General features: G+C 30.1%; 1 protein-coding gene across 3 annotated transcripts in view; it reads right to left on the bottom strand.

Annotated features, from left to right (window-relative positions):
• Positions 1-24,212, bottom strand: part of LOC111037943 (probable G-protein coupled receptor CG31760) — a 171,107-nt gene that overhangs the window by 143,640 nt on the left and 3,255 nt on the right. For 2 of the 3 annotated variants that reach the window (XM_022320812.1, XM_022320813.1), the window contains exons 2-3: positions 5,020-5,098; positions 382-796 (exon numbers count right to left, since the gene is read on the bottom strand). In XM_022320812.1, the coding sequence (XP_022176504.1) occupies positions 382-796; positions 5,020-5,057 (453 nt within the window). In that variant the 5' untranslated portion in view covers positions 5,058-5,098. The remainder of the gene's footprint in view (positions 1-381; positions 797-5,019; positions 5,099-24,212) is intronic. The other variant, XM_022320814.1, reaches the window with a different exon arrangement.

Here is a 24,212-nt window from a genome sequence, read left to right as displayed (position 1 = left end):
AATTTGGATCATATAAATATAGTTGCAGTTGACTACATGCATGTCGCTCCTAGAGACATAACCGATTAGAATTAATTTCCAGTTATTAATTTATGAACAGATATTGTTCACTGTATAAGATATTATCAATACGGGCACCGGAAACGTCGGACGCAGACATAACAATTTAAATAAAATATATTCATCCGAATAATCTTATTTTTCAATGCATTGTAATATGCACAACAATTTTAAAATGCATATTTTTTACATTTTTTAGTGAATTTTTCTTGTTCGCTATGGCCCGTAACGAATACGATTTGCTCATATCTATCGTACAACTAACCAATACGACTACCCACCCAATCACAGTCATTATATATAGGTCAAAACGTCACTCACCTGAGCGTACCGGTCGACGACGCCCTCGCCGAGGTTGAGGTGCGTGCCGGCAGTGCAGTTGTCGCCCAACTGTTGTTGGGACTCGACGATCCGCAGCAACCGGTTGACGATGTCGTTGTCCAGTTCGCTGGCGGTGGCCGCGGCCGTCTGCTGCGGCTTGGCGGCCGGCGGCGCCTGCGCGTTCGGCCGCAGGTTCCTGGCGTTCCGCGACCGGCCGTGCCGTATGGCCGCGCTCTGGCCGGCGGCGGCGCAACCCGTGGCCGCGCACTGCAGCAGCACCAGCACTGCCGTGGCCGCCAGCACTGCCGTGGCCGGCATGGCGTCTCTACGGTCGACCGTTGTTACCGCGGCGGCGGCGACGGCGACCCACTCATCGAACTCTGCTGCCCACCCACTCAACGCCGGTGGTCCGACCCTGCAGCGGAAACACACGAAAAGTCACACAGATCACAACGGTGGCACACAATTACAACTATAGAATAATTGCACGACGTCTACTACGTCGGGTCATGGTTTCGATCAGTTAGTTGGTCAAAAGAAAAAAGAAGCTATACGACGGATGGGCGCAGCCGTCGTGTTGACGTTTGTGGTATACATTATTTTTATTCTCTTTAACAATAATTATCGTGTCGTCCGGGGTTTTTGAGTTTTTTAGAACGCGATCAGATACGCCAGTCACGTTTGTGACGTTAAGTGCAATTACAGTGCAAACTGCGGCCTATTCGACAGTATTTATTGTGTTTATTTTCGTAACTCGAGACGTCGGCTGTTAAGAAGACTACGGCAGATGAAGCTATCAAGGGCTAAATCCTCGAAGCGCCCATTGCCAATATTATTTTTCAATTCCAACGCATATTGCTCAAATGAAATCGACTATCGTTGTTAGTCTTTGAAACGGTAAGCTACAAAGTTACCGTAGTTTATCAATTAATGTACGACCATCATAATTTTGCGACAAAATATACAGGTCATACCACAATAATGTGTCACATTACCTTTAAATTTAGCTGCACAGTAGAGGTATCTATATCTACTAAAGGAGATGGAAAACATATTTATGATCAACCATAACAAAAGAAAATACCTAGTCTCGAATACCTAGGCACTGTCGATCTTTTAAGAACAAATAACTAACTGATGCTCTATGAAAACATTTGTGTGACTGCACAAGATATAATTTTTCTTAAAATTTTAAACAGTACACTTATTAGTAAGAGACCAGTGTTTTCTCTAAATTGTATTATATATTGTTATGACCTACTGAGTATAGGACGTTATCATCTCTGATATTATAACTATTTTTACAAAATTAAGTATGTAAATACCTATAAGCGTATCAGTTATAATATTTGACAATTATATATTTTATGTATGATTCGTTTGTTTAAGGGGTGTGTGATCCTATATAAATATAAAACAATAATAATATGTGATTTTACAAAAGCAATCAAAATTATTTGAAACTGAATGATGAACGATGATGGAATTTTTGTGTTCTCCCATTTAAGCAGGACTTTCAATTTGGGTTGTGCAACTCAAACAAGCGCAACAATAATATTGTAATTTATTTGTGTGAATCAAACATTTAAAAGTGGGAGGTCCTATACAATACGAGTATATCATTTCGCTTTGGTGTTATACCAAAAAACTCAATATAATTTCTTATAAACCCGGATATAGATAAGCAACCAGAGTAGGGAATCATCCAAATAATTTTTTATTTAGATGATCATTTCGATTTTAGATACAATTTTGTAAAACTCTGTAAGCAACTATATTTCCATCGATATGCGGATATAACATACATTGTTCAGTAAACATAGATTTGTATTATACCTATATTATATTCGTCATTATTACTATATAATAATAAATCTATTATGTTTTAATTATTGCTTAATACCCACCTAATATGAATTTGTGGAAAAATTGAAATCATGGTTTTAACTAAATGTTAACAACTGTTGGCTTTTCGGGAAAGCCAAGCACGCTTTAGAATTGTTTCCGTTCGCAATGATGTAAGAATAGGTATGTGAAAAATGAAAAATGATTTTGTATTTAAAAATAATGTATTAAGTTTTTGGTAGTTTAAGAAGTTTTTTTTTTAATAGTTATATTTCTAAGGTTTCATAATTTAATCAGTATTAAGTAATTCTTACTCTATTCTAAAAATCTTAACAGTCAGAGATGGATAACTCAAAGTTACCAGAGGGCTAATATTTAGAAAATTAAAATCGAAGAGGCAAGAACATACAAAACAAAAAAGGGATCATTCAAAATATAAATTTTAATCAGCATTTATTTTGTTCAAATGTGAGCTAACAGTGCATTTTTGATATAATATACTGTATATTAAAAATATATATCTAATGAAGAATAGAGATTTTTTTGATTTTATTTCTATTAGATACACAATTTTTACCAGCTGGTACAATAGGAGTATGGCTGTATGAATTATAAAAAACTTAAAGAAAACTTGAACAACTTGATTGAAGAAGCCACACATTTATGACACTTTCGACATAGAGATGTAAGTTATTTTTTTGCAATTCAAAACTATTCATTGACTGGAGGGTACTTGATAATTTTAAATATATTATTATATTTCATTATACATAAACAATGATATTTTCTATAAAGTTATTAAGATTAATTTTTGAGTTTTGACTATATATGCCACGTACCTATTTATACCGTTCTATGGTGAGTCATTATTTTGTAACTTAAAGTTAACAACAAAATAACGCGTGAATAGCATACGGATAACAGACTATCGTGTGGATACCTGCAGGCTAATCAGGAATAAAAGGTAACAAAATATCGGACAAACTGGCTTTAATAATCAACACGAATAATATTGAAACTCTTTTAATGAAACAAATGTCTTTTGAAAACTCAAAAAAGATGCATCAAATAAACCATCAAAAATAATATTGTCAAAACGTTTGGAATAAACAAAGTTCCAGGCTAAATGAAATGAAAAGAGCAACATATCGATGGAAATACTTCATCCTTTCACGGAAGGTAGAAAGTGTACCAAACAGGCTACGCCAGAATCACTCACGGATTCCTGATGGCTAGAAAAGACTCCCCCGTATTATGTCAAACCTGTGGATCTGATTAATCCGTTAGCAAATCATTTCAGTCTGATTGAAATTTCAGCAAGATCGGATCGAACACAGGATCACCCACAATCTTGACACCACGTTTCGATCTAATCACAAGCAAAACTGAAATCCGATAAATTTCCTCAAGCAAACTAATATACATATAATATATAACCTCATTTAAAATAACAAATAAAAGTTAAAATCTTCCAAAAAAAACATACAAATTTAAATTGCATGTAAGTTAATAAGATGTAAATATGATGTAAATAATGGACTTTTCTGCTAAAGTTGTGACTTGGATAAATAAAAAAAGCATATATATATGTATACTTTTTTTAATATATATATACATACCTATTATAATACTACTAGTTAGTAGGTCACGGTTGTGACCTATAGATACTTCGCTATATCAAGATTCAGTAGGTACATACATTATACATATACCTAATCAACGCAATTGAAAGTTTGATATCAATTATATTGTCTGAAGTTTTATTTTATTTTTTATTTTTAATTTATATTTACTTACAATGGAAAATAATTTTTTTTTACATTATCATTATTAGATAAACATAGCATGCGTTGACTTTAAATAAAACTCGTTATAACGTTATTTAATTTGTTTTGAATCTTTATTTTTTTCTCGTATCTGTTTGTTCATTTTCTATGAACGAAATCTAAAAGTGTGATACCTCGCTTTGATCATGTTTGTAGAAGTGCTTTTGGGTACAAGATATTTTTTTGTTTTCCGTTTTCTCAAATAAATCAGAAGATTTTCCAACACGTGAGAAACGCGGATTTTCAAAATTTAGTCCACACGACCACACACTTGTTGTATCGATTGTCCGCGTGCTTTGTTCGTAGTCGTCGAACGGTGTTTGGGTGGTTTCGTCTCAAGTGGTTTCTAGTTTTGCTTCCCGATGCTTAATATTGTTTCAGACAAACGGGCTCGTGCATCTAGTATTTAAGTGATATTTTGCAGACTTACTTCCCGTTGCTTGTCTGCAGCTTATGACGCCACAGCTGTACCATATTCACTCGTGCTTGAGGTGAATTGATTTTCGATTGGCAGGCGTGATTAAACATTTTAATATTTTATACCTACGCATTGATTCATCATTCAACTCAAATTGACTCAAATTACTGTGACTCACTCAACGACAAGGTAAATTCGGAACACTCTGTACAGCAGAGCGGTTACCTATATACACTAGTGATAAATGTTTTATATTCACAGTCACTTTAGCAATTCGCCATACAAAATGCCGATATTCCTTTACGGCTACCATACAAGATATCGAAGAAATCCGTCTATATCGATCAGGTATGTGTTTACCTCTGGAAGGGGTTGACTGTATTAAACATCGAGGTGTTCTCTTTGACCATCGACTAAAATTAGTTGAACATATAATAAAATTCGTAAATAATCGTATTGGGAAATTATATCAATAGATCAGATAGATAGCTTAAAAATATATTGGACAGTAAATATCTAATATAGAGTCAACTTACTCGGCTTACTTACTTTAGTTTCTTTAACTTTACTACAATCGGTTTTTGCATGCCTTGTCTTGATGTTTACATTACGCATAACAATGTTTTATCTAAAATTATTATTATTAATTCGTTAGTTAAAGTTATTCTCAACAAACCAAAATTGTATACAGACGAATAATTATATTTATTCTGATTTCAAAATTCTAACTTTTGTTCAAACTTATGAATGGCAGATTTTATCATACGTGATTAGAGTTGACATAAATCAATACAAACATTTACATTTTTATTATACTAGAATAAAAAATAACTGAAATTTAATTGTACCGTTTCATCATACTAATTTAGGAACTCAAAGCCCAGTAATTGGACGTATATTTTTATTACGTAAATATAATATTAATTTAGCTAATTGTGATAATTTCATTAACTATAAGAAATGTATAAATAATATTTGCTCATGTTTTTAGTTTGTTATTATGTTCGTAATGTTATATAATAATTTCATTATAATTCACTTTTTACTAAGAACTCGGCTCGTCCGCATTCACGCATAGAATGCTTATTGGATGCGTTTGCGACTAATGTTTTTTTTATTTTGATATGTTATTTCTATATTGTATATTTGGTTTCTGCTATAAATATTATTTTAATTTATTGTAATTTTCGAGACAAATAAATGAAACACTCTAATTTATGTGGTTTTGTGAAAGCATATTGTGTTTTCAATTTTTACATACTGACATCATTGTTATTAACAGTTTATATCACTATATGACAAATGTGTTCGAGCCCTGTGGTACTTGTTCGTGTTTGTTATTTACCATCATAGTTGGCCCACGTTCCTATCAGGAGTAATAATGGTAATAGTATCTATACTGTATCCTATTTTTTTTTTTTAAGAACAAATTACAAAATATTTTATACAACAAATAGGTACATCTTTTCCTTGAAAAATATAATGATTATTTTCATATATTTTCGTTGGATTTTCCGAATTCTTCAGATTCATTTTTTCGTTTAAACATTGATGTGAGAGTCCATTCAAAATTAAATGAATATTACTGGAGGGTATTTTTTAATTTAAAAGAAAAATCCAACATTTATACCTACGCCGTTTTTGTAGACGTAAATATTTAAGCGGCAAATCCTACAAACATAACCTCAGGTAGGTACCTGAATTAATCTTACCGCACGTAGGTGCATTTTATTATTAAAGTAGAGCATTTATGGTTATTACGCAAGTTGTGGTCTTAGTTTTTTTTTACACTAGATTTTAACTCCAAACCATATTCCCAGTATTTTTATTTAAAACATGTGTGATTTATCAACTTGCGTAAATAACGCAACACTATATTATTTCAGTATGCAAATATTATGTAATGCCATGGTATTATACGTTTTAAAATTGTACACGGAAAAAAAAGCCCACTCTGATGTGATTAGGAAGGTATATGCTTATACTTTATTCTAACATCGAAGTAAAACTATCTTGCGATTTATTATTGTATGAGTATATAGACAAGACGTATCAAGACAGCTACGCGTAATACACGGCGGACAATATTAGTAATCTCCTTTGCCATTAAAAGTCGTCTATAGGTACGCGTTATGTGGTACACATATAAGTTTGCAGTTTGCGTAAAATACACACACACACACACACACACACAGTGCTCGTACTTACGGTAAAACGCAACAGTTGATAAGACGTTTATTAGTGACGAGACTTGAGATATTATTATTATATTATAGACTTTGCCGGGAATCGCGAAAATATCGTACAATATTAACGCTATTATGTGTGTATTGTTATGATATTATGTATTGATATGATATTATGTAACTTTATAATGTGCGTAATTGCGTGCACATACGTACAATGTTATATTACTATTATAGTCGTACGTCATCGATCTGGGGAAACCGCAAACGTCGGTATTTCCATGATATATAGCGGACTTGCCGAGTTGCGGTCTGCAACATTGGCAGCGGCGGGTAGAAATTTCATTGTGATCGAGTCGTCTTGTGATGCGTCATTACTCATAATGGGGAGCATAAACATAATATGGGCTGGTGTTCATATGAAATTATGTATAAATATAGTTTTTGGTTTTTTTTTTAGAAAGGGGGGGAGTGGTCGAAGCCTAAAACATAACCCCAATAAAAAATTATGCTTATCAATTCTTTAATATCCCTAGGTATTTGATTGGAAGATATCTATTATATATTTAACGGGGGCTATTGAGCATGAATCATTTTGGGGATCTAAGCCCCCCCTCCCAATCTTCAACTATGGGTCGCATGAAGTCCAATAATAATATATCGTTAAGACGTTCTCGTCGTTATGTTTGACATTCTAACACGTTACGCATATTATACTATAGCGCACGTCAACATCTATTTACATAAAAAAAACAATGTATGTTCGAATGGGGGTTCACAGACTTTCAAAACTACTGAATCTATTGGCACCAATTTTCATAGCTCAATTTTACAACCCTTATTCACACATGCATTCCGTTTTGGCTCACGAAAATCGAATATTTTTTTATTCAAATCATATAAGTAGGATTGCCATCGGTTGCAGAACCACACGCAACTTCTGCACAAACTATCCATAGATAAAAAATAATATTATTTATATACCGCGTGTCCGAGAAAACAGAGAACACAGAAATAGGTGAAGTCGCTGCGCATGCGCAAGATACAATAGTGGAACAGTCGCGAGTCATAGGCATATTTACTGTCCATAATTTTAGTATCACGCCCCTCAAACGAAATACGAAAAAATGTGTTTAGGGCACTGCGTGTAATATGAAAGTTTTAATTGAGTTGTATAAAATGTACTCCTTTTTTTTTTTCGGTCACCGCACGGTACATCGATACGCGTGTACAAATGGACGCATGTTAGCATCTGAATATAATATAATATTATGTACCAGTCAAAGACTATGGTCGACTGGTTTTGACAAAAATTCCAAACTGTTCGCAGAGATATTAGGAAAGTTTAGAGAGTAGTTTGAACCACGTTCGGAAATATACGAAGTGCTATGTCCAATCCGCCGCGGGCAATCTGCCCATCTCGGTCGAATTAATTCACAAAGGGACTTACACCGACGCCGATTGGCCCGTGAACTCAAGTACACAAGTACACTAAAACCGACTGTACGTGGTATTATATATGGTAAAACAATATAAAACACAGTCAGAAACTTTTAGATTTCTAATAACGCGTTCTCGGATGTGTATGAGGACGAGGTCTTAATAAATGCATCCAAATGTCCTGCCCTGCATTGTGCAATAATTATTCGAGTGCATCGAATTAAAAACAATACACGCACGACAACGTAAATATTGACATTACAATATTATGTTAAACACAACCATTGTTCGATATGTGTTGTTAGCTCGACACCTACTACGGTAACTCGAGTGTAAAATCTGAACGAAATAGGTATAATTTGTTTGTATTATTATCATTCGTAAGTAACACAATAACATACCAATGCTTATAGTGTTTTAAATTGCATTAAAATTAAACGCAACTCAGTTTTTCCTGCGCCGCGCTGCGTCGCCTGCGTCTCAATGTGCGCCCGGCCTAACGTTTGATATTTATTTCCTTAAAATTAAATTGGTTTTTTAATAATCTTGAACACACTATTATTCAAACGGATCTAGTGTTCCTTGCCCGTTAACGTTATACCAATAATAGAGTTAGTAATTAATATAACCGACGCATTTATAAGCTGTACACGTTTTCTACTACTGAGTGTATTACCTGATTGAAAATAATCTATCTTTCTGCCGTTTTTCGTTTCGCTTCAGTTAAATATGTATATAATATAAAATTATTGTTTCGATAGTTTTACATGGAGTAGATTTATTTTTATTTTCAATGACTTAGAATTGTGTACTTAATTACATTTTGTAATATGATTAAATTTAAAAAACCGAACAAGTGCCGATTATTCTATGTTGTGTTGCATACTTAACATAATAGCCAAAATGTATAGGTAGGTGCAATATAGCTTATTGACTGTCAACATTTCAAAAGTTAAATTGACCAATGTTGCTCTATTCGTGCATAATATAATATGGATGTAAGAATAATATTTTAATCACCAAATTTTTTATCCATAACCGTGACATTTTCATGGGTCTCCGAACCATATGTGTTTAACACTACTTTACCCTCTTAATTATTATTTTTGTTTCCGATTTAATATTGAAATGCGTGTTCACTGTAGTAAAATTGTATGAACGTATAATTGAATCATTGTCGAGCTGTCATATAGACTATAGTTACTGACTAAAAGATAAACAAAAAAAGTCTATTATAAAATACTGATTTTTAAGGGATCGAGAAAAAAATCAACGGGTGTCAAATCACTCAAAACTGGTGTGCCGTTCACGACGCCCGTTTTTCCCTTATCCGGAAATTCGTGACCGGTTGACGGAAGTTGTACAATGCGCCGGAACACGATCACGTTAGTTTTTATTTCTTCTGAGAACAGGAATTATCATGCTGAATCCAAACATTTCAGTTACATCCTACTCGTTTCTACATTGTAGTCCATTGTTTTATGGTTATCAATTATTCACCATCAGGTTTTTTGTATCTACAATAATGTGACCCTCGATTTGTTAGCGTTCGACAAGCAAAAATAATTTTGTATGGGCCATATTTTTGAATTGCGGAATTCTGGCTGAGAAGTAAGGAGGTATGACAGGTCTTACCCAACATATTTGTACATATTTTATTATATTGTGACGAAAATGTATTGAACGTCGACCGTTAATCGTTAGTAGAATATTATAGGTCGAGTACCCATTTCATTATAAATTAAAATTTTCATGAGAAAAAAAATCGAAATATCTATACAACATTAATAATTTGTCGTTAAACAATAATAATATATATTGTGTGTCTGATACTTATATAACGACATATTGCACGAAACGCCGATGTACCTACCTAATGACGACACTATTATATTGAATATAATTGGGATAATATAGTTGGGAGTTATTCTTCAATATAATACTTCTTCGTGGTAGATATCAATCCAACGTCAGAAGAAAACAATTTATTTTTCACTCACACGAAATTCAATCGTGTAATTGCAATTCTAATACCTACAGCTTTATTGGACAACGTCGAGGAAACTACACGCGTAGTATAGAGAATTTTCATTTCAAGGCTGATGATTTACCGATTTTAACAGTTTGTCAACTGAACAAAATCTGATCGGCTGCAAATTGCACACTGTTCCGTTCCGCGGCAAGTTTTTCTTTGTTTTTCGCATTATTTTTTTGTATCAAAAGAAAATATAGTGGGCAGATGCAATAACAGGAACAAGACGAGTCGCTGTGCCGGAAAAATGGAAAATAGAATATAAACAGTGGTGTGAGCATATTACTTGCGGCGATAGGCGCGTGCACAGCAGTCGCTGTCTATAATATGGTCTCCGAGAAACTTTAGACCGATAAAATTGTTCCAAACACGGCGAAAGCCAAACGAAATTGTTATGGTCGGCAAATCTCTAATACGCTTCAATGTTCTCGGGTATTGTATAAAATACGTCCGGCTGTATACGTGACGAAAAAGGTGGCAATTTCCGGAAAAACGGAATTTTGGCGCTTTCGGTTTTCGTCGCAGCACTACCCACAGAGTTATTAGAATTCCGGCAGAGTTACATACGATACGTACGTTTGTACGGCTCACTAAAAAATTATAGATTTCGGTCAATAAAAACCGCAATATGTGCGTTTAAAAGACTAGGATATGATGCTTACGTCCGGCTTTTAGTCGATACAATCGTTTCGTAGGTCCTGAACGGGTACGAAATCTGAAGCTCTATTGTAAAACACAATGGGAAGTATAATGTAATATATTGTGAACAACAACACACATTTTGCAAAGATGCATATTATGTGATACGACTCCGGAAGCGGAACCATTTTTACATCACATCAATACAATTATTCTCACATAATAATATTATACATTATGATATTCCACTGCAGTGTACATATTGTACAACATAATTTATTTTATTTACAACGTTCAGAGTTTCTAAAAATGTCGAGTTTTTTTTTCTCACTGGCCATACTACTGGTTATAATTCTAATACGGCATGCCTATCGAGTTCTGTTCGACAAAGTCTTAGTGTTAAATTTTTCATTCAGATATATTGTAGAAAATACATCTTGAAAATAGCATTTCATCGTCAGGCTATATTCATTAGTCATTACTCATTAAAATTATGTGAATGTAACCAATGAGTCCATTTCAGTTCTTTGAAAAACAGATGAACAAAACTGTTGTTAAAGATAATTAATTTAAAATTCATTTTACGACAATTGTATGAATAGAGAAAATTCTACTGTTTTACAACAGTGTAATTGTTAACGTTAGGTCCTCTATAAGTCCAATAAAAGTCGCTAACAATACATGACAAATCCTTTATGCATGAAATACTGTTCAATTAAAAGTACCTTCAGAAAAAAGATAATAACAAATATAGAACCTGATAATCACTATGTAGAGTATATTATAAACTAAGGATTTGTTGATTTCATTAATTTATTCAATATTGAATGAAAAATACAACAAATAACATTTTCTACAACTTATAAGAACTTATTCTCACTTATAAATTATACAAAATATCTAGACATTTATGTATTTATTTTATAATCTACGCGAAACATAGTTATAACTACTCAAATCAATAATTAAAGTATCTAGTAATTTTTCTCTCATAAAATATGAGTAATAAATAATTATATGAACACACTTAAATCTAAATAGTTTTCACTTAACGAATGAAAATATTTCTATAAATAGTGTTAGTAGTAAGTAGTAGTAGTATAAGTAATCGGGTTATTAATAAAACCTGAAATAATCATACACTATCAAAAATATTTGAATAGCAATAGATTTATGCACATAATCGTGTTTAACCGATTAATGAATAATATTATATAATTTGAAATAATTTTACATTAAAATATTATTTTAAAAAATGTGAAATTTGTCCAAACCAATATAAATTGTTAATATTATTACGAACCAAAATTGAATTAATAAAACACGGATTTGTTTTTTTATTGATATTATGATTTTTATTGTTTGAAAAAAATGCTATAATTTTTTTTTTAAGCTACAGTGTTGTTTTATCATTCATTTGCCTGGTGTTTACGTAACAGTGCTTCAATTCGTATAAAATGGTTATCAAACTCTATATTATTATTATTACGATACATTTCATTTTGCATATTACAAAATAACTAAATTTAACTAAAATAACTAAAATTTGTTACTTTAACAAATCAAATGTTTTTAACCTTGACCTGATTATTAAATACCTACACATTTCTAGAAGTATTCAATACAATTTTTTTCATAATCTGAGTAGCACAATAAATATAATAGTTTTAAAACTATGTTTCGTTTTGTATTTTAGTTTGTAATGTTTGTGCTTAACATTCAAATTTAAAAAAGAAATAAAAGTTCATTATTCAACTTTAATGGTTGTTTCTGTAGCGAATTTGATCCAATTGGTATTTTTGTGGGACAGACTATAAAAGTAAAACATTCCGAATTATCCTCAACATAAAGCTTTGGAGTGGGTGTTAAAATTGTTCAGTACTATTCAAAATAATCAGGAATTACCAAAAAACAGAGATATTTACGCAACATCGGTTTTTGACGAAATCGATATTGTTTTTTGTTTTTTTGTAATTTATTCAGAAGGGAATACCCATAGGAATTTGAACGTTTTGTCGTTTTTACAGAATATTTGTTATTAGCATTTTCTATTCATGATTCGAGTTTCGAAATATGTTGGTTATTTGAGCTAGACAAACGATATTTTCAGCTCTTAGATTCTGAACGAAGCTTCTTTACAATGATGTTTGTTTGATAAAAATGGAAATGTACAAATTATTTTTTAGTTAAAAAATGTATTAAATATTTCTTTAGCCAAGGATTGAAAATTTATAACTACGTTTCACGTTAGTAGTTTATTTTGTAACCGAAAAATCTAACAAATATATGAAGACAGTTTTATTTTATAGTTATTTTAAGTTCAAATTTAGAAAAAATTACATTTTAAAGAAAAACTACTAAAGTTTTTTTTTTTTTAACACCCGCTCGGCATAGCCTCTAGATAATGCTTATAGGCTATTTGGAAACAAGTTATCTTACAAATTATACAAATTTCTAATGATTGAGAAGTATGAATGTTGGCTTGCTTACAATCATTTTTAGTTATTTTGATTTTTGTTAAAATTTAAAAATATTATTCATAGGAACCTACTGGAAACTTTTAGAGTACCTATATTATTATATTGTATACACACAATAAAATCTTCAAATGCTTTTTTTTTAGCAAAAATTAATTTAACCTACTGTAGTACTAATGCCTAATAGTAAAATAAATTACTTTAATCACAATAATATTATAAAATATAGTTAGCAATATTATAGGCCCATAGATAGTCTATCTGTGCCCAAAAATCCCACAATTCGCCGTTTTTCGAATACAAATGATTTCATATCATTAAATTCAAATTTAAGCCACCCGTTACAGTGCCCCTTATTCTGGATACTTACTACACAGTAAATAGACTACCTAAGTTTTTTTTTCGCTGTATTTCGGTATTTAATGATTAAGTTTTTGTTTTTAAGTAAAAAATCTCGAAAATATAACACAGTATGTTTCGTGTAAGTTATTCTTACGACAGTTAAAAAATATCGTAATATATATAACATAGGTAATCACAATAATTATTTAAATAGTATGCGTTGATAATCCGTTTAAACCGTGAAAATTATTTTCCATTCACATTTTTTATGTTCATATAAAAACTATTAAATAACATAAAATACTAACATCTAGTCTGTGGCCTATTGTGGCGCGATGTTTGGCTTCAGTCACCAACGCATTCTGAAGTCAAGCATTAGCTGGTATCACTTGTTCCCGGATTTTCAGTGACAAATCCTCGTCACATTTACGCGTGTTCTGACTAACCGTACCCTCCCTCATAGAAATAAACCTACTAAATGAGTAATCATAGTAACGATCAAGGCTAAGACCTTAGCATTTTGAAGCCTTAACTCGAAAAAAAAACATCAAGTTTTCCAGAGTTAATTTATAAATCAACACAGTGCACGCGTAAATTAAGATTATAAGAAAGCAGCGTTTACTCGTGTATTAAAAAACGAATAATAATAATATATCAGGGGAGAAGAATTCGCTAGTTATTTGATGAGTACCATTAGCGATTGCAATCCCAGACATCATTTAAGGACCGACAGGAACGTTACGTCTTTGTTTTGTACCTATATTTAGGTTAGGTTATACCTACGTCATTCTAAGCATTAAAATTGTTAACTAAAATCGACTATAAGAAAAAACTATTTCATTCATTATTTGACGTTATGAAAAGGAATGTATAATCTTCATTCTACAGTGTTTAAATTTTACCATAACATTATTGTACGTGCAGTAATAATATATGCATTATTTATTCAGCCCTAAGATAGTAACAGTTGAATCGCGTGTTCTTTACTGGGTTCTTACCAAATATTATATTAATCAAGCACTGTCATCGTCACTCCCTTGTACAACATACCCTTAAACAACCGACTTTTATTTTATTAACTGCACAAGTCGTATATATATAATACAGGTAAAAACATATAATGTAAATATTTAAATATAATAAACGAAGAAATAATTAATTTCTAAAATATTATAATATTTTTCTTTCATAACGAACGTATAATTTCGTATATTTTATAATTTATAAAAACTTAAGATTTTTTTTTTTTGATTTTCCAATTACCTCGCGTTTAATCTCGTCCTACAAAGAAAACATGACCGAATTAATCTTCACTCGAAAACTTATAATGCTCGCGGCTTGAATGAATTTATATCAGACACGCTTACGATGAAAACGAGACCCTTTGAATCGTGTTGCGGAGAGCGACAACTATGATATTGCATTCCCCCCCCCCCCGGGTCCCAGTTCGGATGGGACGCGATTTTTATTGCCTGCAGACGGTAACGGTCTTTTTTGCAGGAGGCTGCAGTAAAATAACATAGTAACGTCGTAACGTTTAAATATTTTATTTTAGGCGTTACACATTATTGTGTTCCGGCTGCAGCCTGTGTCGTGCGAATCGGTAAAAATATTGTTCCACTGAGAGACGTTGCAGTACGATAAAGGACAGCTAACACCAATGGTTATAATAATATACTGTATAGGTGCACTTTAATAATTTAATAACGGTACAGTGGAACCTCGATAAGTCGAAAACCACGATAAGTCGAAAAAAATTCCGTTCCCTCGCGAAAATCTCGAATACTCGGAAAAAAACTATAGACAGCTCGAACATTCTGTTATTCCCGAATATAGACGGATAAATGTTTAAACATTTGTCTAATCGGTATGTCCGTTCCCATAATTTGATAATAGCAAATCTCATATTTGAGAGTCAAAGTAAGGGAACAAATTATCTACGATAAAGTTACGACACAATATGTTTTATTATATTTTTTTAAATTTAAATAACCTATACAATTACATTTTTTTTACATTGTGTATAATAACTAAAAACTCTTTAAGTCGAATTTTTTTTCTAAGACCTTGGTAACTAGAATACGTTATATAGCGAGTCGAAAAAATTGCATTTCCGTTGAATTTTGACTTATCGAGGGTCCTCTGTATATTATAATACGTTTTTCTAACTCTATAACGTTATTAGCGCTATTACAACAAATAAGGTGACAAACAACAATGATAATAATATGTGTTTATTGTGATGTTTCATCGAGTATTACCGCGACGTGGAGCGATACTATGCTCGGCTCGTATAAAATGTATTATTATTAATATTATAGTACGCCTCTGTTGACTTATGGTACCTGACATTAACATAAAACGTACAACAGGCATCAGAACTCGATAACGTATAAACTATATACTCCTCGTCAATGTTTAGTTGGTGGTTTTTTTTGTTTCTGTGGTTTTCGAATCGTTTGTGTTTTTTTTTCGGCAGAATTTACTGGTGAACTGTGAGTCGAATACGCGTTATAATACGCGAAACGCGTGCGGCAAAGTGCTTTTCTCTATAAAGTGACATCGTAAAACATTTTACGTGAAAATTTGTTCTTCACGGAGACAGAGGGAGAGAGAGAGACCAAAGACGGTTTAGCGAGTAATTTAACAGTCGTTAAAAATTGTCATAAAAACGTCGCGGTTGTTAAGGAATTTATAATTCGGGCTATATGGTTTTTGTGCAGTACCCTATAATATATGAATTACTCGTTAATCGCTATACTTGTCGTATTATTAGCGTCGTATATTTAAAAATTGTAAAATAATATCATCAACTCAAAAATATAAAAATTAATTTGCTTAATGGAATTCTCTGGAATTATAGTTACTCGTAAATAGCAATAAAAACGAATAACATAAGATGTAAAATGAAATAAATAGGTGTCATTAAAATCTAGTAAAGTTGTATACATTTTCATTGTTACCTACATTTTTATTTATTTAATCTAAATTGTTTATAGAATGATTATAACATTCTCGTACATTTTTAACAACAATACATTTTATTAGCTTGCGCATGCGTTCATTTTTTAAATATTTTATTGAACTCTCTATAGGAACTCTGAGGCCATTATGTCATTTCGAGGATGGTAGTACTCGGGTACAGTTTATTACAGCCTTTAGAACGTAGAAGCTATAAGTAAATAGGGATGATAAGTTCTCGGAACAAAAGTTATTTGATATACTAATCACACATTTTATAAATAATTGCAATGTTCGTACTTCATGTACCTACATTACAACCTAAAACTAGATTTTATAATTAAGTTTTTATACTTGTAAGTTTACATAAATGTTTTTTTTAAACTCTATACAGGTATAATGTATAGGCTGTGTATGCATGTATTTGCATTAATATATATATAAAATATACATGCTTTTCAGTTATTTTAGTTGTAATAAGGAAGTTTATTGTATTAATAGGTGGTTTCAGTATTTTACATTTTGAAACGAAACAATTTTGGTAAAACTGGACACATTAATTAATGAGCTTACAACAAACTAGCATGATTGTTATACATTAAAGTAACAAAAATTAATAGGTACAGCCGTATAGGAACCTTCTAAAGAACGTTTAAAAATACGAAGTACAATAAATAAATAAAAAATGAAAATAGATAGCTGGAAAATTAATTAAAATTAATGAAACAAATATTAAAATTCGTTCAAGATATTTTTTGGTTTAAAACATGATTATCGGTTAAATATTGAAACAGGCTATAATATCTTTCAATACCAGACTGCTGGTTTAGATAAATAATTGTATTTTTAAAGCCAATGTTTTAAAATAATTAAGGAATGACATCATTCAAAGTAAATAAACCCTAAACCCAACTAAACTAAGAAGTTGTCATTTGGAAAAATAATTTTTCATTTTTCATTTCGTGTAAATTTCAAGTATTATTAATTAAAACGTAAAATTACTGAATTCTAATATTGATTACTGCATTAATATCAAATGAATTACCGTTTAAACTATGATGTTCAGATAAAAATATTAGTTTTATAACATAATATACAATAATGTATTAATGTAAGTGCATATTCGCTTTATATCTACCTACTTAATATTATGTTTGAGAAGTTTCGGAAGATTCGATATATACCATGTACCTATTATATACAAAATCACATGTACATATTTTCCTTTTTACTTTTACTATTACTCTGATTAGCACGGTAAAAATAGTTTTTTTTTTTTGTTGAAAATATTTAAGATTTATTTAAATATTTACGTATAACAGAAAATGTGTTCCATCGACTATTTTTTTCCGATTCATAATATTATTAGTTTTCTTAAATATATATTTTTCAGCATTATAAATTTATAAAATAATTTATTTGGACATCTAAGGATATTTTTTTTTTATAAAAGTCTAATAATCTATAGTAAATAAATCAAAAACATTAACTAATAATACGCAACTTTAAATAGTGATCGGGCTTTGACAGAAATCTATGCATGCAAATATCAAAGCCATTACATAGATAATAATTTATAAAAATATGTATTTTTTTATATTCAATAAACAATAATTTGTAAAAGTAGTAAAAACAATAAACATTTCATATATACCTAAGACCCACAATCGTTCGAGGGAATTGAATACAGATGGTACTGAGAGTTTGACTGAACAAAAAGTTCTCAGTATTTTTGGAGATCAAAAATATAAAAATTGGAGTAAAATTATCAGGAATACATCAAATTTATAATGTTTCATCGTGCATAATATTTTATTACAGTTTTTTTTTTTATTTATATCTTTGCAAATTTTTGAATATTCACATTCATTTTGACTCGATAAAACTAGCATTATGTTCAAACACAAATTAGTTTGAAATTATTTTATACGAAATTAGGATTGTTATAGAATTTGGAATTCTTTAAAAACGAATATCATAATTACCATCAAATGAAATTTTTAATTTTGTAACACAATAGAATATACCTACTGGTTTTTTCATTTAAAATAATGTTTTCGCGGGTTCACTGAGATACTCGTGTGTGAGCCCAGGAGTCTGATCTATAGCTTATACAATATGAACGACTTAACATTGACCTATTGACCTATAAATTAATATTTAACGGCAATAGGAATATGCACAATAAAATATTTGTGAATTTTCGGCAACAATTAGTTCAACCTACTGTATTATTAATATAAAAAAATATTCACACTATAAAATAATTATTTAACTAGGTATATAATATCTAATTATATCTTTAGATCTACAGAGTAGAAGCTGACAGACCACCAAAAAAACTTAAAAATTGTTCTCAGTATACGATGATATTATATCAATGAACTTAAACAGGCCTTCTAGTTTAAACAAAGTTGTATGAACGCAATGAAGTACCCCAAAAAAGTTAAAAATAAAAAATAAAATTCAATAATATTGTAAAAATGTTTTTCTTTTTTGAGTAAATATTAGGTTATTTCCAAATTCGGAATTAACTGTTAAAATAAATATTTTACATAAAACGTACTTCAATCAGTAACTCGGAGCTTTCAATACCAAAATTCATAAACTACTTTCTAATCATAACGGTATTTTCATTTAAGTGTTTAAATTATTACAAATTTAATATGAATACAAAATATATAATATGCACTGATCTTTCAGAACGAGGTTTTTTAAATGCCTACGCGTTTTTTTTTTTAAACATGGATGTATTAATTGCTAAAAATGTATCTACGTGTTTGACGTTTAAGAATTTGAAACACGATTTTCGAAAAATAAAGAAATGTGTGAAACCTTTTATTTTACTATACCAAAAAAAAAGTGTACGTAATATTTTTGATATACTGTTTTCATGTTCCTATAAGCATTATATTTTATGGCGTTTACCGACATTTTGAACGTGTGCCTACCCGATGAATCCAGAAAAGAAATATTCTCACGTAGAGTTTAGTTTCATTTGTTTCAAGCACAACGTAGATAGTAAATGTCAGACATGTAAAAAAAAATACAAACCTACTTGATACGGAATGCTATGAACTATGAAAAGTACATCAGAATCCAATTACTCGTTTCGACGTCTCTCAAAAATTCAAATCAAACATATACATATGATATGCATATGCGAACGCATATTCATGAATATTATGTTCCTTGAACTTTTATAGATATAGATGCTTATGTACCTAAACTTAAGAATAGACACTTTTCGGAATATCTCTGAATCGCAAGTCAAATAAAATAGTCATATCAGCTGCAACAGTTTTTTTTTATAACATTTACTGTTTATTATGTATTATCACTGTAGCCGAAGATTGCGAAGTTAATTATTTGATAACATAATATAATTATAACCAAAACAAGGAATGCAGGAAAAGAATTAATATTATTGTACCTATAAGTTTCAAAATCGAGTGCATAAATTTGCACATATCATTGAAAAAATTATACATTATAAGTAATTTGATCTTTATTATTTTAAGGTTAGATGTCTTACCTTAAGTTCTGAAGCTGTTATCAAAAATAACTGTAAATCGTTACTTTCTTTTACAAACAATTAAATACCATACACATAAAGTTATTAACATATACTTTAGAAGTATTTACCGTAAAAATAGCTATTATATAATGATATTTTTTTTTGAATAAATTAAAAAGATAATAGACTTTTTTACACGCTGTAACAACAAAATCGGGTAATTTAATATAATGTATGTATATTACAAACAGTCTTGACAATACAATTAATATAGTTTTCACTACACTTGTAATATTATTAGTTTTTTTCATTAATTTTAGTTTATGTTACCTATTTATTTTTGAGTAATATTCTTTGATACATGTATTAAAGAAATCGTATTGTCAGGATATCTATACAAGTACCTTTATCGCTCATTTGGAATTTCATACAAAAATCGAGAAAAACATTAAGGTGTACCTACAGTAGATGTAAGTATACACCTATGTCCATTGAATGACTGTAATATAGATGTGTTAAATTAGACCTCAATGATATATCATCGTATATACGAGGAACGATTCTGAGCGGAGAACGTCTGTCAACATAATATTATATTTAAAGAAATATTTTAGTGTTTATGCTGCTGTATTATAAGGCAGTTCATTTTTCTATTAGTAGGTCGAACTAAAAATATTGTTGTCAAACACTAATCGCATCTATTATATAATTTAATAAGTTTCATCACATTAAATAGTAAAATATTACTGGCTAATGAACTTATAAGTCAATATCAAGGGGCAACATTGTAAATAAGTCCAAGGAATAAATGGCCTGTAATCAACCTAATTTTTTTGAAAACTTCATAGTGTATAGCAAAAATTAATATAGGAAATCATTAAAATCATTAAAATAATATTTTTTTTGATTAAGTACAACAGATTAACGTAGATCGTTATTTTTTGTTTTCCAGTAAATATTTAGTTCTTTACATTTTTGTCTTGAAATGTCTATAAAATAAATCCGTTTATGTAACTATTTATGATATTTTTAGAAAAACTTATGTGAAACTTTATATTATATATTTAAATAATATTAAAATGATATGAATTGTGACAAAATAGTTTTTAATTTTAATGCATTTTGCCAACATTTGACTTCCAAAGTCTTATAAAAAAAAATTATGCAAACATATTACGGAATTGCTGAAAAAATAACTTATTATTATTATTATTATTAAATTGTCAAGATTTTTGGCACAGAATAAAAATGTCTATTAACACAAATCCAAAATATACAAACTCCAATAACTTCATCTTTTCATAGTTTTATTGTGTATGAAAAATAATAATTGAGGTCATATAGTGGAATGTTTCAACTAGGTTAGAGGTTTTTAATTACAACAAAATAACAAAAATTGTTTAAAAATTGTTATTTTAAGTGTGAATGTCTAGTTCTGTCATAATTTGAACTTCAAACACTCATAAAAACTGTGCTTTACTCTAAACTTAGTTTTTTAATTTCAGTAAGAACAGCTAATAAGGAAACTTGTATTAAATATTTAAGTTTTTAGATTGCTGACTGAGTATGAACATTTTATGAACATTCATAGAAAAAAACTAAAAATGTCAAAAATATCAAAACAAGAAACAATTGACTCAATAAAAACATGTTTTTAAAATTCTATCATTTTCTTTTTTATTAGTTTTTATTAATTTTTCTGATAATCAAGAAAAACATTTTCTAGGAATTTTTTTTTTATTTTTAAAAAGTAACAACTAGTTCTAATTTGGTACAAAAAACAATCCTCAAAACATACCATGATAAATGTCAAAAAAATAACACTAATCGTTGTAAGACCACCACATTCATCGTCCCACTTAGAATCTGAAACAACACTGCCGTTTTTATAATATATTACTTAATATTATACTATGTACAAATAAAAACGCTGCTGCAACATGACTATTGACATCATCAGTTTTAATTTGAAGTTCACTGTAATATTCATATTTAGATTTCAGTTTATTTTGAATAGGGATTGCTGAGAATTTTTTTTCTCATTTATCGTTGGTTTTTGAGAAGAAATAAAAGAGGAATTAATATTTTGTGTAATACACTTGATTCGTATGCTCTCTCGTTATACGGACCGAGAATCCGTATCATTGTCAAGCACTCTCATGTTATTGACAAACCATTCCACGAACAATGAAATAATCAATCACTTCGACCGTATATCGGTGACTTACTCTTCACTTCAAACCAGCATTTTGTAACATATTATATATGCTTACGCACCATCCAGTCCCGCCTTGTCCCGTTCGCCGAACTCGGTGGGAGACGGACTTCGTGTCAACGTGCTGGTGATTACTGTGCGCGACCGTGGAAACGTGAGAATATTTTCACGTACCTAATCTAAACACTAAAAACATTCGGTGAAAAACGCATCCTAGTGGTTTACGATGTAGAAATAGCCTGTAGCACGTCTAACGCGTAAAATGTAGATACTTCGATTTGGAAAAACTTGCGAGCCAGAAAGTATAACCAAGTATTTTGGAATAGTAAATAATTTCTCACTCTGTTATTGGAAAAATAAAAATAAGACCGTTATGAAAGTTTTAAATTATGTACGAAAAAAGTTTTTTCTTTAAATGTAGAAAAAAAACAAGTCAATACTTATTCGACACACACACATTTTACCAGAATTAGTTTAAAAAATGTTTTTCACTCAGTTGAATTTACAATTCATATTTTTCAAACCGCGTTTACCGGAAGATTTTAATAGCTATTTAAACACATTTAAAAGTAAATTATTATAATTTAGTCTAGGAGCAAGACTTTTAGTTTATGTCATGATAATAAGCATTTTATTTTGTCGTAGAATATACAATGTACACTAGCCGATAAAATTATGGTAATTGAAAAATGTAAAAAAAAAACGTATACATTAACATTCAAATTTTGTAAATTTTAATTTAGTTAACGAAACTTACAAAATACTCTGTTGTACGTACGCAAATATGTATATTATATGAAACGACAACACATAAAAAAATGTATAACGAATGTATATAACAGCTAAACTTCAAATGTTGCTTCATCTATAAAAATATAACATCTATGATAGCTTTAATTTTGAAAATTATAATTCAGTCCTAAAAATAAACTTTTCCCAAAGTCCAAAACATTAGCCCAAATAAGACTATTATACTATAAGACTTAAGTCTTTGAATATTATCTGACAGGGTATACCCAATTTCGTAAAAATACAAATACCTCTAGTTTTTACCTGCTTACATCGAAGTCTTGATAGAAATTTAAAATGAATAGTATGTTGATATCAAAAAATAAGTCTATAATTTATAATAGTGTGGTTAATTAACCTGATAAGTTAGTTCATTATGATTTTTGAACTAAATTATAATCTATATTCTATAACGTAATTTATAATTTACCGTACCAATTATTGAAATAAATAATACAAACCAATACTCGATCGCAAAACTATTGAAAATTAATTTGTTAATCGAATGGATTCCCAGTAATTAGGTATTTTAAATGCAAATCAAAACAATCTATTGTGATACAAAATTAATATTCTCGAGGCGTTTGCCAGCAGCTAATCTCTTACTGAATACGTAAAAAAAAATGAATTAAAATAATTTTTCCTATTTTTTATATATATATATGTGTGTGTAAACTCGTGAAAATAAGAAATATTCTCTGAATATTCGATTTCACAATATCATACGACATGTATTCGAGAAAACTTGGTTTACGTGCAATGCTTACAAATCACAATATTGTTTTTGTATTAAAATATTGAACAACACAATTAAAGCCATATAGGTGACAAAAAATAATAAAACAATATTTTTTTCATTAAAATTCTTAAATATTATGAATAATATATTAAAATATAACTCCCAATTGATGGGGTGTTCAACCGGTATTCGCCGAATGTATTGGTCTTATAAAATATGTGCACAAAGTATAGGAAAATTTATTTATTTCGAGAAAATGTAGTATTTCGTAAATACGAATAACTATTTAACATTGCAAGTAGGTAAATAAATAAATATTTAATGTGATTTAAAAATACATAGTTCAATTCCGGGATAAAAATTCAGACAAATAAGCTAAACCTAATCACTGTAATATGTATGAAA

This window comes from Myzus persicae, unplaced genomic scaffold (assembly GCF_001856785.1).
Source record: "Myzus persicae strain clone G006 unplaced genomic scaffold, MPER_G0061.0, whole genome shotgun sequence".
Lineage (NCBI taxonomy): Eukaryota > Metazoa > Arthropoda > Insecta > Hemiptera > Aphididae > Myzus > Myzus persicae.
This window is presented reverse-complemented; position numbering and strand designations above follow the sequence as displayed.